General features: G+C 43.0%; 1 protein-coding gene across 6 annotated transcripts in view; it reads left to right on the top strand.

Moving 5' to 3' along the window:
- The window catches only part of smyd3 (SET and MYND domain containing 3), a 990938-nt gene that overhangs the window by 634022 nt on the left and 343592 nt on the right, over positions 1 to 13324 (top strand). The window contains exon 2 of one of the 6 annotated variants that reach the window (XM_059985570.1): positions 1050 to 1123. The exons of 4 other annotated variants lie outside the window; for them this stretch is intronic. Coding sequence is in view for 1 of the 2 variants with exons in the window: in XM_059985567.1 (XP_059841550.1) it covers positions 1074 to 1127 (54 nt within the window). In the remaining variant the exon portion in view is untranslated. Of the gene's footprint in view, positions 1 to 1049; positions 1128 to 13324 lie in introns of all 6 variants that reach the window. One more of the 6 variants, XM_059985567.1, reaches the window with a different exon arrangement.

Genomic DNA, 13324 nt, shown 5'->3' with positions numbered 1-13324 from the left:
AGGAAAATAGAGGTGTTGTCTTGCCTTTGTTATGTGCTGGTCCCAGGTCAGGTCGTCCAATATGTTAACATCATGGAATTTTCAACAATGAAGAACCCTTTTTAAAAAATCTATGTTAGCTCTGAAGCCTCAGGGGATAACCCGTGATCATGAAGAGGACTTTATAAATAGAAGGCTTTCCTTTGACCTAGAGATGAAGCAGAATTAAATGGTCAAAAGTCTGCAGTCTTCTATGAAGTTTTGAAATGAATTTTAGCAGTCGATTTTGAGATTAAATTCCAGATCCTCAGGATTCGTTTCCAGCACCTTGTCTTGAGATAGACAACTGCATACTGACTTCCTGGCACTTAATTTGCACCACATTAAAGTTCTTATCACATACAGTAGAACATAAAACGTTATAGCACAGTACAGTGCAGACCCTTTGGCTCATGATGTTGTGTCGACATTATAGAACATGGAAAACCTACAGCACAATACAGGCCCTTCAGCCCACAATGCTGTGCTAAACAACCTACTCTAAGATCAATCTAACCCTCCCTCCCTCAGAACCCTCCATTTTCAATCATCCATGTGCCCATTTAAAAGTCTCTTAAATGTACCTAATGTATCTGCCTCTACCACCACCCCTGGCAGGGCTTTCTACACACCCACTACTCTCAGTATATAATAAAATGCTTCTGATATGGCTCCTAAACTTTACTCCAATCACCTTAAGATTATGGCCCCTTGTATTAGCCATTTTGCTCATCTGATGTGAAGAGTTTGAGAGCGGTTTTGGGCTGGACTTTGAGGCTTTGGGCCTTCTCCAGGCTGCTCCAGGGTTCAGGTCTGAGGAGAATTTGGTTCAGAATGTTGCTATCTACTTCAATTGTTTGCAGGATTTGTTTTTTTTCCCCCTTCTCTCTTGCGCATGGTGTTGGTCTTTTAATTTTTTTTCTCTTTAACTGGGTTCTTTCAGCTGTCTGTAAGCAAACAAATCTCAAGGTTGGGTAATTTATACATTCCTTGATAATAAATGCACTTTGAATCTTTGAATTTTCTTGCAGGCATGACAGGAAAATAAAGAATTCATGAAAAACTATACTGACAAACAACTAATGCGCAAAAGAAGACTAATCATGCAAGTAATAAAAACAGTAAATATATAATATTGAAAACATGACTGGTAGAGTCCTTGAACGTAAGTCTATAGGTTGTGAATTGAATTCAAAGTTGAGGTGAGTGAAGTTATCCATGATGGTTCGGGAGCCTGATGGTTGAAGGGTAATAACTGTTCCAGATCCTGGTAATGTGGAACTAAAGGCTCCTGTACCTCTTGCCTGACAGTAGTAATGAGATTAGAGCATGGCCTGGATGGTGGGGGGCCTTGAGGATGGATGCTGCTTCCTTGCGGCAGTGCTCTTTGTAAATGTGCTTAGTGCTGGGGTAGGTTTTGCCTATGTCGGACTGGGCCGTATCTGCCACCTTTTGTCGACCTTTCTGTTCCCAGACATTGGTATTCTCCACTGTGCATCCATAGAAATTGCTATGAAAGTAGAGGCGCTGTTGTGCCTTCGTTGTGATGGCATTTAAATGTCAGAATGCTAACGAATGTTGATGAACAGAAGGACCTTAGCATTCAAGTCCATATTTTCCTGAAAATGGTGTCGCATGTAAATAGGATGGGGAAGAAGGCATATGGCTCTGTTTCAAGCTAAAGATATTTCTCCTCTTCTCTGTTCTAAAGAGACATCATTGTATTCTGAGGCTATGCCCTCTGTTCCTTGACTCTCCCATTCTCTCTACATCCCTTTTAATATCCAATAGGTTTCTATGAGGTCCCCCCACCATCTTCTAAATTCCTGTAAGTACAGTGGCCCTGTGAGGTTCCTAAAACCTGGTGCTGAATTTGGTCATTGGGCAATGTCCCGTTGTGTGCATTTTAGCATAGCTGTAGTCCAGGTGTGTCCTAGAGATCCCGGATGCTGGATAGGCATTACCCTGTCTGAAATCTACTCAGGTGGGAGATCAGTGGAGCTGAGACCAGGAACGTACTTGTTCGTGATGTCAGACTCCATTCATCACATCCAAAGCAGTCTGCCCCACCACACAGGACATAGGGCTGATCGAGAATTTCACCAGCTCTTGGGAAGAAAAACGTCTCTTTGCTGGGTTGCTTACAGTTCAGCAGAAGTTAATCTTGGGCTTGCGGCCGCAGATAGTGTTTGGCATTTCATTGCCTGCCTTGCTCTATCTGCAGCTGCAGTGTGAGTGAGAGAATCCGGTTTAGCAGTTATCTTTGAGTTCAGCAATTCTCAGATGATCAGACTGCGGCTTATTAAATTGAAAATGCCAGGGAACTGGGGGAGCTGCTGGCAGATACCAATGTGGTTCTGGCCGCTTGTCAATTTCAAAATAATTTCCCCTTAAAATATAGTCTTTGATATGTTCAAGACTGGGAGACTTGATAAAAATGTGATTCATCTGGCTGAAAATGATTTTATTGCTAGAAGTAAATATGTTAGCTCAGAGTTGTCAATCTGTTTTAGGAGCAAACAAACTTTAAGTTTTGAATGATTAGATGAAAATATTTCCTTGTTACATTTGGCTACAGCAACCTATTCTTTAGTAAATTAAGGATAAATTTTGTCTGAAAGTGCCAGTGTTGTTGTTGTATCCCAAAGTGCTGGCTGACCTTAAGGCCCTACATGAAGGGATACAAATGAACGCTGTTAATAAAACTCCCATTTCTGACTGATTTTTCCCTGGCTTGTGGTTATAGAGCCATGGATTTACACAGCGTCTTGTCCTGACCCACCGAGGTGTGTATCTGAGCAGGTCCCAAATGCCTATGTTTAGCCAATATTCCTTTACAGCTTTTCTATCCAAGTACTGTCCTTTAGATGTAACCATGCTTGCCTATACAGCTTCCCCTGTCAGCTCGTTCCATTTGGGTACGATCCTCTGAGTGAGCAGGTTTCCACTCAGGCCTCTCAGTCCTTCCCCTCTCACCTTTCACCTCTCACCTCTCCTCTCCTCTCTCACAAGGCTGCGTACTTCTTGTGCACTGGGAATCGAATTGACACAAAAGAGTGGTGGCTGTCCATCGTGTCCGGCGATGACAGGAAACCTCTGTGGAGGAGTTCTTAAAATGTAAAAGCCGTTGCACTGGGGCAGTTCCACCCTCTCAACCTCAGAAGTTCGGGTCCGGTGGTATGAACAAATGCCACAAACTGTGGTCTTCCTTGGTTTCAGTGGATGACCATGACACTGTTACGCCCTTCGCTCTCCACGTGCCACCCTCCTGGCTGTTGGATCTCACCCACCTGCCTAGGACAGGCATGTCAACACACACACACACACAAAATGGTAGGGAATTTTAAATTGACCATGCTTCAAATTCTATGCTCTTTTGTATTCTTTAGGTGAATTTTGGAAAATAGCATGAATTTTAATGAGTAACCTGATGGGCATGACATGTTGGTTTGTTATGATAGCTGTTAACACAATTAGTGGTACGGTAACATAGTGGTTAGCACAACACTTTACAGTACCAGCGACTCGGGTTCAATTCCCACTGTTATCTGTAAGTAATTTATATGTTCTCCCGTAACTGTGTGGGTTTCCTCCAGAAGCACCAGGTTCTTCCCACATCCAAAGACGTACCGGTTGGTAGGTTAATTGTCCTACGATTCAGCTAGTGTTAAATCAGGGGGCTGCTGGGCGGTGTGGCTTAAAGGGCTGGAAGAGCCCATTCCAGGCTGTATCTCAATAAATAAACACCTCATTTCACTGTACGTTTCAATGTACACGTGAAAAATAAACTTACGTCTGCTTGGGTTGAGTTGTTCTCTGATCTTGGCAATTAATTCACTTGTGAGGAGACAGCACGCTGTTGATTTATATACATTTCCGAGATGCGGACCAGTCAGCTGATTGAAAAGAATCTAAAGGCCAAGCATCTGGAGGACACACCACAATCAGAGTCAGAATCAAGTTTAATATCACCGCCATGTGCGTAAAATTATGTATTACACTGCAGTATAATGAAATACGTAAGAAGATAAGAAATAGGAGCAGGAGTAGGCCATCCGGCCCATTGGGCCTGCCCCACCATTCAATAAGATTATGGCTGATCTGTCCATAAACTCAGCTCCATCTACCTGCCTTTTCCCCATAACCCTTAATTCCCTTATTATGTAAAAACCTATCTAAATGTTTCTTAAATATATTTAGTGAGGAAGCCTCAACTGCTTCCCTGGGCAGAGAATTCCACAGGTACACCACTCTCTGAGAAAAACAGTTTCTCCTTATCTTCATCCTAAATCTTCTCCCCTGAATCTTGAGGCAATGTCCTCTTGTTCCAGTCTCACCTACCAATGGAAACAACTTTCCTACTTCTATCTTATCTATCCCTTTCAAAATTTTGTATGTTTCTATAAGATCCCCTCTCATTCTTCTAAACTCCAGAGAGTATAGTCCCAGGTGACTCAATCTCTCCTCATTGGTTAACTCCTTCATCCCTGGAATAAACATACATGATAATATAGGGAAAAAATGAATTACAGTAAGTACATATATGTATATTGAATATTTAAATTAAAAATAGCGCAAAAGCAGAAATAAGTGAGGTAGTGTTCATGGGTTGAATGTCCATTCAGAAATCAATGGCAGAGGGTAAGAAGCTGTGCCTGAATCACTGAGGAACAATCAACAGCACACTGAGGATGTCTCCTCATATGGGAATGAAACATTTGCAGATGAATTGTCAAGATCAGAGAACAACTCAACCCACCCATCCGAAGCTAGACATTTTCCAAGTTATTTCCAAACTTGAATTTTGCATCTCAACGCATCTCACTGTATGTTTCGATGGACCTTTGAGAACGAAATGAATCTGAATCTAAAACAAGAGGAAATTTGCAGATGCTGGAAATCCGAGCAACACACATAAAATGCCGGAGGAATACAGCAAGCCAGGAAAATAATACAGTCGACGTTTCGGGCCAAGACCCTGTCCTGCCGAAGTATCTTAGTCCAAAAAACCCCAGTTGTTTACAATATATATTAATAATTTAGATGAGGGAATTAAATGCAGCATCTCCAAGTTTGCGGATGACACGAAGCTGGGCGGCGGTGTTAGCTGTGAGGAGGATGCTAAGAGGATGCAGGGTGACTTGGATAGGTTAGTTGAGTGGGCAAATTCATGGCAGATGCAGTTTAATGTGGATAAATGTGAGGTTATCCACTTTGGTTGCAAGAACAGGAAAGCAGATTATTATCTGAATGGTGGCCAACTAGGAAAAGGGGAGTTGCAATGAGACCTGGGTGTCATTGTACACCAGTCATTGAAAGTGGGCATGCAGGTACAGCAGGCGGTGAAAAAGGCAAATGGTATGTTGGCATTCATAGCAAAAGGATTCGAGTACAGGAGCAGGGAGGTTCTACTGCAGTTGTACAAGGTCTTGGTGAGACCGCACCTGGAGTATTGTGTGCAGTTTTGGTCCCCTAATCTGAGGAAAGACATTCTTACCATAGAGGGAGTACAAAGAAGGTTCACCAGATTGATTCCTGGGATGGCAGGACTTTCATATGAAGAAAGACTGGATCGACTAGGCTTATACTCACTGGAATTTAGAAGATTGAGGGGGGATCTTTTTGAAACATATAAAATTCTAAAGGGATTGGACAGGCTAGATGCAGGAAGATTGTTTCCAACGTTGGGGAAGTCCAGAATGAGGGGTCACAGTTTAAGGATAAAAGGGGAAGCCTTTTAGGACCGAGATGAGGAAAAACTTCTTCACACAGAGGGTGGTGAATCTGTGGAATTCTCTGCCACAGGAAACAGTTGAGGCCGGTTCATTGGCTATATTTAAGAGGAAGTTAGATATGGCCCTTGCGGCTAAAGGGATCAGGGGGTATGGAGAGAAAGCAGGTACAGGGTTCTGAGTTGGATGATCAGCCATGATCATGCTGAATGGCGGTGCAGGCTCGAAGGGCCGAATGGCCTACTCCTGCACCTATTTTCTATGTTCCTATGTTTCTATAATGTCAACTGTGCTTTTCCCCATAGGTACTGCCTGGCTTTCTGAGTTCCTCCAGCATTTTGTGTGTGTTGCCTGAATCTGAATCTGACTTGTTCTTATTCATGATGTCTACTTCCAAGTCTACCCCATCAAGAAACTCCCCAGGGCAAGGAAAGATTATAATAGAGTTATAGAAAAGTACAGCACAGAAACAGGCCCTTCTGCCAATCTAGTCTGTACTGAACCATATAAACTGTCTACTCCCATTGACCTGCACCGGGACCATAGTCTTCCATACCCTGCAATCCATATACCTATCCAAACTTCGTTTAAGTATTGAAATCGATCTCACGTGCACACTTGCGCTGCCAACTCGTTTCACACTCTGAGTGAAGATGTTTCCCTTCAAGTTCCCCTTAAACTTTTCACCTTTCACCCTTAAACCCTGACCTTGGGTTGTAGTTGTAGTCTAGATATAACTTCTAGTTAAAAGATGAAGGTGCACATGGGATTGGAAGTTACACCCTACTACTAGTGGAAGATGACTAAAAAGCTAATTAAAAAGGTGATGAAAATGAAGGGAAAGACCATTGACAGCAGCAGTGGGGATCCTGAGAAATCTTATAGCTACTGAGGAAGTTGTGGGAATGTTAAAGAGGAGACAAGTCCAAGTTACCCACAGGTAAAATATCATGGGGAGTATTCAGGAAATGGCATATGTGTTACATTACTTCATAGTGTTCTGGAATGAAGACCATGAGCAAATCTGAGACTTAATAATTGATAACACATGTTAGGGTCAGCTAGCTGCAATGAAATGTGCACCATTCACTGTAACACCTGGACCAACTGGAATAGATCCTGCGGGACTCTACTAAATCAATTACAGAGAAGGCGGAGATGTGGAGAATCTTTATGCTTTCCTCAGTAACTTTATTTGACGATACACACATTAGTGGCTCGACCAGGTTGTGTGCTTTTGGTATCATTATTTGTTAGTCTGAGAACAGACCATGAAGATGTCACAACAAGTGTAATGAAAAGGCGATTGACCAAACACGTTGAAATAGGTTTTTTAAGGAAAGGATTACAGAAGTAAGATTAGCTGGATGACAGTTATGCCATAATGTCAAACCACTAAGCTGCTATTTTCCTGTACTCATTTAACAAGCATTTCCTGTGGTCTTTGTGTGGAAGTGGGTTTGAAAGGTAAATTATTGGTTCTGCACCAAGGTACTCACAGGTAAATGGTCGAATGTGGTAGGGGTTGAAGTGAGGCTGAAAGGTTAACTCTGAGGATCTGCATATGCACCACTCTAGACTCTCAAAAAGCTGTCAGCTTCTTCTCATTCCATCAGGATACTCTGCCCTGGTACAATGCAGTCCCCATTGTATCATGTCTGGATTATCATACTCCAAGAAGTCGCAGGTGGTTCCTTGGTTTTGAGGTTTCATTCATCTTTCCATTGAGGTTGGCTGGGACTACAACTGGAGGTCATGGGTTTCAAGTCAAAGGTTTAATTGGAATACGAGGGGAAACTTCTTCACTCAGAGGGTTGTGAGAGTGTGGAATGAGCTGCCAGCACAAGTGGTGCATGCAAGCTCGATTTCAACGTCCAAGCGAAGTTTGGATAGGTACCTGGATGTTAGGGGTATGGAGGGCTATGGTCCCGGTGCAGGTCAATGGTAGCACATGGTTTAAATGGCTTGGCACAGACTAGATGGACTGAATGGCCTGTTTCTGTGCTGTGCTTTTCTACGACTCTATGTGACAATAAAACTAATCTGTAGTCTGTAACCTTCGGCTATTGTAGTCATCTTTCTATTCAGGGAGGTCCTTTTGGTGGATGTTTATTTTTATTTTGAGATCCAGCACAGTAACAGGGCCGTCCAGCCCAACGAGCCCCCACTGCCCAATTACACCCATGTGACCAATTAACTTCCGAACCTGTACCTCTTTGGAATGTGGGAGGAAACCAGAGCAGCTGGAGGAAACCCACACGGTCACGGGGAGAGTGTACACATCCTTACAGGCTGTGGGAATTGCTGCAATAGAGTGACAGGAGCCACTCTGCTACCGTGCTACCCCCTTTGCTCTGCGTTCCACGTCGCCTCACCTCACAATGTACTGGAACCCCGTTTACCAGCTGGATAAAAAATGGCCCAGTGTTTGCCTTCAGAAGCCAATACCACAACACCTATCTGTGTTCTTTCTTATTGGGATAAAGTGATTATATTAGCCAGCCAGGCCAATGCTTCCTGTAGTCAAGGCTGTACTGCTCTCGCTGAGGTGTTGCAACATCAATTATCAGTCAGCCAAACTCCATTGAAAAATGACATGAGAGCAGGGTATAGTTCCCCAAGCTCATTGCAGGCTCAATGGCGTAAAAACTGAAGAACAACAAAATACAGTGCAATCACCATGTTGTTCCATTCACACAAGTAAGTATGTACAGGTGGTAAGAACTTCATTAAGTTTTCTGCAGGTAATTATTATAGGATTCCGACAGCTAAGTACTATAGGTATTATGTGTAAACCATTACCATCTAGGGTAGTATCTAATAAACTCAAAAATAACATTCTATTTCAGCAAGGTCTCATTGATACCTTTAGATTAACTTCTAAACAATATAACATCAGGTTTCGAGTAATGCTTCTGTTGGGGAAACATCAGGAGAGCTTCAGATAGAAACACCTTTCGCCCCTCACATCAAACTCTGGCCTTCTGCCAGTCAATGTGCTTTCCTACTTACCACTTCCTGACTGAACAGGAAGTGACCTAATACGGACCAGAAACTGCTCGTAAAATAAAATGTGTGGAATGTGCTTAATCACAGAGAAAAACATAAATAAATTACCCAAAGGCCACGCTGAAGCTGGCTGTTGCTATACCACACTCACAAGCTGGAGACAATGCGAGAAGCAGTGATGTTGAAGGACATGTTTACATGCAGGTTAACAGTAGTGTCTCGGCCTCTAATTTTGAACTTCTGCAGCCTCAACTATGATTTCAGTCGCTGCTATCCGAGGAAACCTACGAGGTCATGGGGAGGACATACAGGCAGCAACAGGAATTGATCCAGGGTCACTGGCACTGTAGTAGTATTACACTGACCATTGTACTACACTGCCACCCCCTTTAGAGAGCTGGACAACTTTAAACAGAGGGACCTTCAAGAATTTTGTCTTGTTCATTGAGAGATTGAGAGGAAGATTGAACAATCACTGTCTGTCCCAAGTAAACCCTTCCCTGAATTATATCTCTGCTCAGGATGTATAGCCAGTCCGGAGAAGGACACTTTATATAATTGTCAAGTGGATGTGACACCAACAAATTAATATTTACCACCTGTTGACACAAGAGGCTGCAGATGCTGGAATCCTCCATTCCTCCTCTCCCTACTCCCCCATTCCTCCTCTTCCTACTCCCCATTCCTCCTCTCCCTACTCCTCCTCCTCTCCCTACTCCCCCTTTCCTCCTCTCCCTACTCCCCATTCCTCCTCTCCCTACTCCCCATTCCTCCTCTCCCTCCTTCTCCATTCCTCCTCTCCCTACTCCCCCATTCCTCCTCTTCCTACTCCCCATTCCTCTTCTCCCTACTCCCCATTCCTCTCCCAACTCCCCGATTCCTCTTCTCCCACCAGGTTCCATCTGCCTATTTCCTGGGCATCAAAAGTCTCATCTTTTCATTGCAACTGACATTACTATAAGGAAGATTTTGGTTAATCAGAGTCCATAGACATAGGAGCAAAATAAGGCCATTTGGCCCATCAAGCTCCACCATTCCTTCATGGCTGATTTAGTATTGCTCTTCATTCTCCTGTCTTCTCCCCGTAACCTTTGATGCCTTGACTATTCAAGGATCTATCAACCCCTGTTTGAATTGGTCAGTGTAAATATTGACCTCTGTGTGTCATGGATGAGAATGAGGAGAGAGTTAACAAAATGGGATTGCTGTGAATGGATGTTTGATGTCTGGCAGAAAACTGATGATGTATTTTATACGTGATAGCATTGATTAGCAAGAGTAAAACATTACGGGGAGAAGACAAGGGAATGGTGTTGAGAGGGATAGTAAGTCAGCCGTAAGGGATAATGAAGACTTGATGGGCTGAATGGCCCAATTCTGCTCCTATGTCTTATGGACAGCTTTCCCCAGTTCTTTAAATTTGGATCTATTTTTAATCACCATCTGTCTAAAGAATATCAGGTAGCATTTCTCCTGACCTTCTCTTTGCTTTTTGGCTTCTGCCCCCTTCCTTTCTGGTCCCGATGAAAGGTCTCAGCCTGAAGCATTGAATATTTATTCCCCTCCATTGATGCTTCTTGCCCTCTCACTTCCTCCAGCATTTTGTGTGTGTTGCTCAAGATTTCCAGCATCTGCAGAATCTCTTCTGTTCCTGTATTTAAGTGTTGTGCCAGTTTCTGCCTCTGCATCTTCTCAGTTCATTCCAAGGGATAGTATCATTTTCCATCCCATTGCAGTAAGACTTTTGAATGGACCTCTTGTACAATTAGGTGGGCTCTTGACCTCACTGTCCATCCCGTCACGGCCTTGTATCTTATTGTTTGCCTGAACTGGACTTCCTCTGCAGCAGTAATGCTTTCTTCTGCATTTTGTATTGACCTCAGTGCGTAGGGAACCAGCACAAGATCTCACATAATCTAATGCCACTTATGAATAGTCTAGTCCCATCTATCTGCATCCAAACCGTAACCCTCCATAACTTCCCCTGGGAACTCATTCCACACTTGCCCCACCCACTGGACTTCCTCTGCAGCGGTAATGCTTTCTTCGGCATTTTGTATTGACCTCAGTGTGTAGGGAACCAGCTCCTTCCCCCAGGCCCTGAGACGACCGAACTCCCTGCATGTAATTGTGTCGTCAATGCACCTTATTATTTGCTAGTTTTTTTGTGGTAGTGTTACTGTGTTGTGTGTGAGTTACGTGTACTGTGTTGTGTACCTTGGTCCACAGGAATACTATTTTGCTTGGCTGTATACTTGTGTACGGTTGAATGACAATAAACTGAACTTGAACTTGACAAAATGATCTTTGCGGATAGCATGCAGAATAAAGCTTTTCACTGTACCTCAGTACACGTGACAACTGTAATCTAATGCCACTTATGAATACCTCATGTTTTATCTAGGTAGTTTACAACTCAACGGTATGGAAATTGAATTTTCCATTTTCACGTAACCCACACTCCCACATTCCTTCCTTCCTTCTCCTGGATGTGTGAAAAACCAAGGGTTATGGGCTGTGCAGGGGATGGGGAGAAAGTTTAGACTGATCGTAGAATGGGCTTATGTAGGTCAGCACAACATAGTGTCAGTCGATCGTGCTCATGTACACGACCAAACGAAACAACGTCCCTCTGAACCAAGGTGCACAGCATGGTGCATGTTACTCACACCCAGCACAGAAAGCAATATTACCACAAATAAATTAAAGTTCAAAGTAAATTTATTATCTAGGGTACATATATGTCACCAGATACAACCTTGACATTTATTTTCTTGCAGGCATACTTAATAAATTTACAATAGAACAATAACCATAATGGAATCAATGAAAGACCACGCCAACTTGGACGTTCAACCAGAGTCCAAAACACAACAAACTGTGCAAGTACAAAAAGAAAGAAATAATAATAATAATAATAAATATCGAGAGCATGAGATGAAGTGAATCCATACATTGTGGGAACATTTCCATGATGGGGCAAATGAAGTTGAGTGAAATTATCCCCCTTTGGTTCAAGAGCCTGATGGTTGAGGGGTAATATCAGTTCCTGAACCTGGTGGTGTGAGTCCTGAGGCCCCTGTACCTCCTTCCTGATGAAAGCAGTGAGAAGAGAGCATGACCTGGATGGTGGGGGTCCCTGATGATGGGTGCTACTTTCCTGTGATAATGCAAGTGTTCAGTGGTGGGGAGGGTTTTACCTGTGATGGACTGAGCCGTATCCACTCTTATTGTAGGATTTTCTATTCAAGGGCATTGGTGTTTCATAGAACATAGAATAGTACAGCACAGTACAGGCCCTTCAGCCCACAATGTTGTGCCAACCCTTAAACCCTGCCACCCATATAACCCCCCACCTTAAATTCCTCCATATACCTGTCTAGTACTCTCTTAAATTTCACTGGTGTATCTGCCCCCACCACTGACTCAGGCAGTGCATTCCACGCACCAACCACTCTCTGAGTAACAATCACAGCACGGAAACAGGCCATCTTGGCCCTCCTAGTCCGTGCCGAACCCTTAATCTCACCTAGTCCCACCTATCCACACTCAGCCCATAACCCTCCACTCCTTCCCTGTCCATATACCTATCCAATTTTACCTTAAATGACACAACTGAACTGGCCTCTACTACTTCTACAGGAAGCTCCTTCCACACAGCTATCACTCTTTGAGTAAAGAAATACCCCCTCGTGTTTCCCTTAAACTTCTGCCCCCTAACTCTCAAATCATGTCCTCTAGTTGGAATCTCCCCTACTCTCAATGGAAACAGCCTGTTCACGTCAACTCTATCTATCCCTCTCAAAATTTTAAATACCTCGATCAAATCCCCCCTCAACCTTCTACGCTCCAATGAATAGAGACCTAACTTGTTCAACCTAAATCCCCCTCGAACTTTCCGCCTTAAGTGGTTACCTTAAAGCCGTGTCCACTTAAAGCCATTTCCATGCCAGGTTGTGATGCAGCCAGTCAATATACTCTGTAAAGAAGTTTGCCAAAGTTTTAGCTATCATAATATTATTTGTTATTAGATAACAAATAATAAAATACCGTACACTTCTGACACAAGTTAAAAAGTAAACAGTATAATGTTATTGTAATCAGAATCGGGTTTAATATCACTGGCACATGTTGTGAAATATTGTTGTTATGTAGCAGCAGTATAATGTGATACATAAAAAATGTAAATTACAGTATACAGTATATAAAGGTGAAATTAAATAAGTAGTGCAAAAAGAAAAAAAAAACATAGTGAGGTAGTGTTCATGGTTCAATGTCCATTCAGAAATCTGATAGCAGAGGGAAAGAAGCTGTTCCTGAATATTTGAATGTGTGCCATAAAAGAATCAGCGAAAGACCGCTCCAACTTGGGTGTTCAACCAGTGTGTGAAAGACAACAAACTGTGCAGGTATTATGCAATGTTCTCTGAGAGTGGAGTTCAAAAAGAAATTGGACATGATTGAATGGTGGAGCAGGCTGGATGGGCTGATCAGCCTGATCTGTTCCTTCGTCTTATGGTCTTACCATTTAAGAGACATTTAGACAGACACTAAAATAGGCAAGG

This window comes from Hypanus sabinus, chromosome 12, assembly GCF_030144855.1.
Source record: "Hypanus sabinus isolate sHypSab1 chromosome 12, sHypSab1.hap1, whole genome shotgun sequence".
Lineage (NCBI taxonomy): Eukaryota > Metazoa > Chordata > Chondrichthyes > Myliobatiformes > Dasyatidae > Hypanus > Hypanus sabinus.
This window is presented reverse-complemented; position numbering and strand designations above follow the sequence as displayed.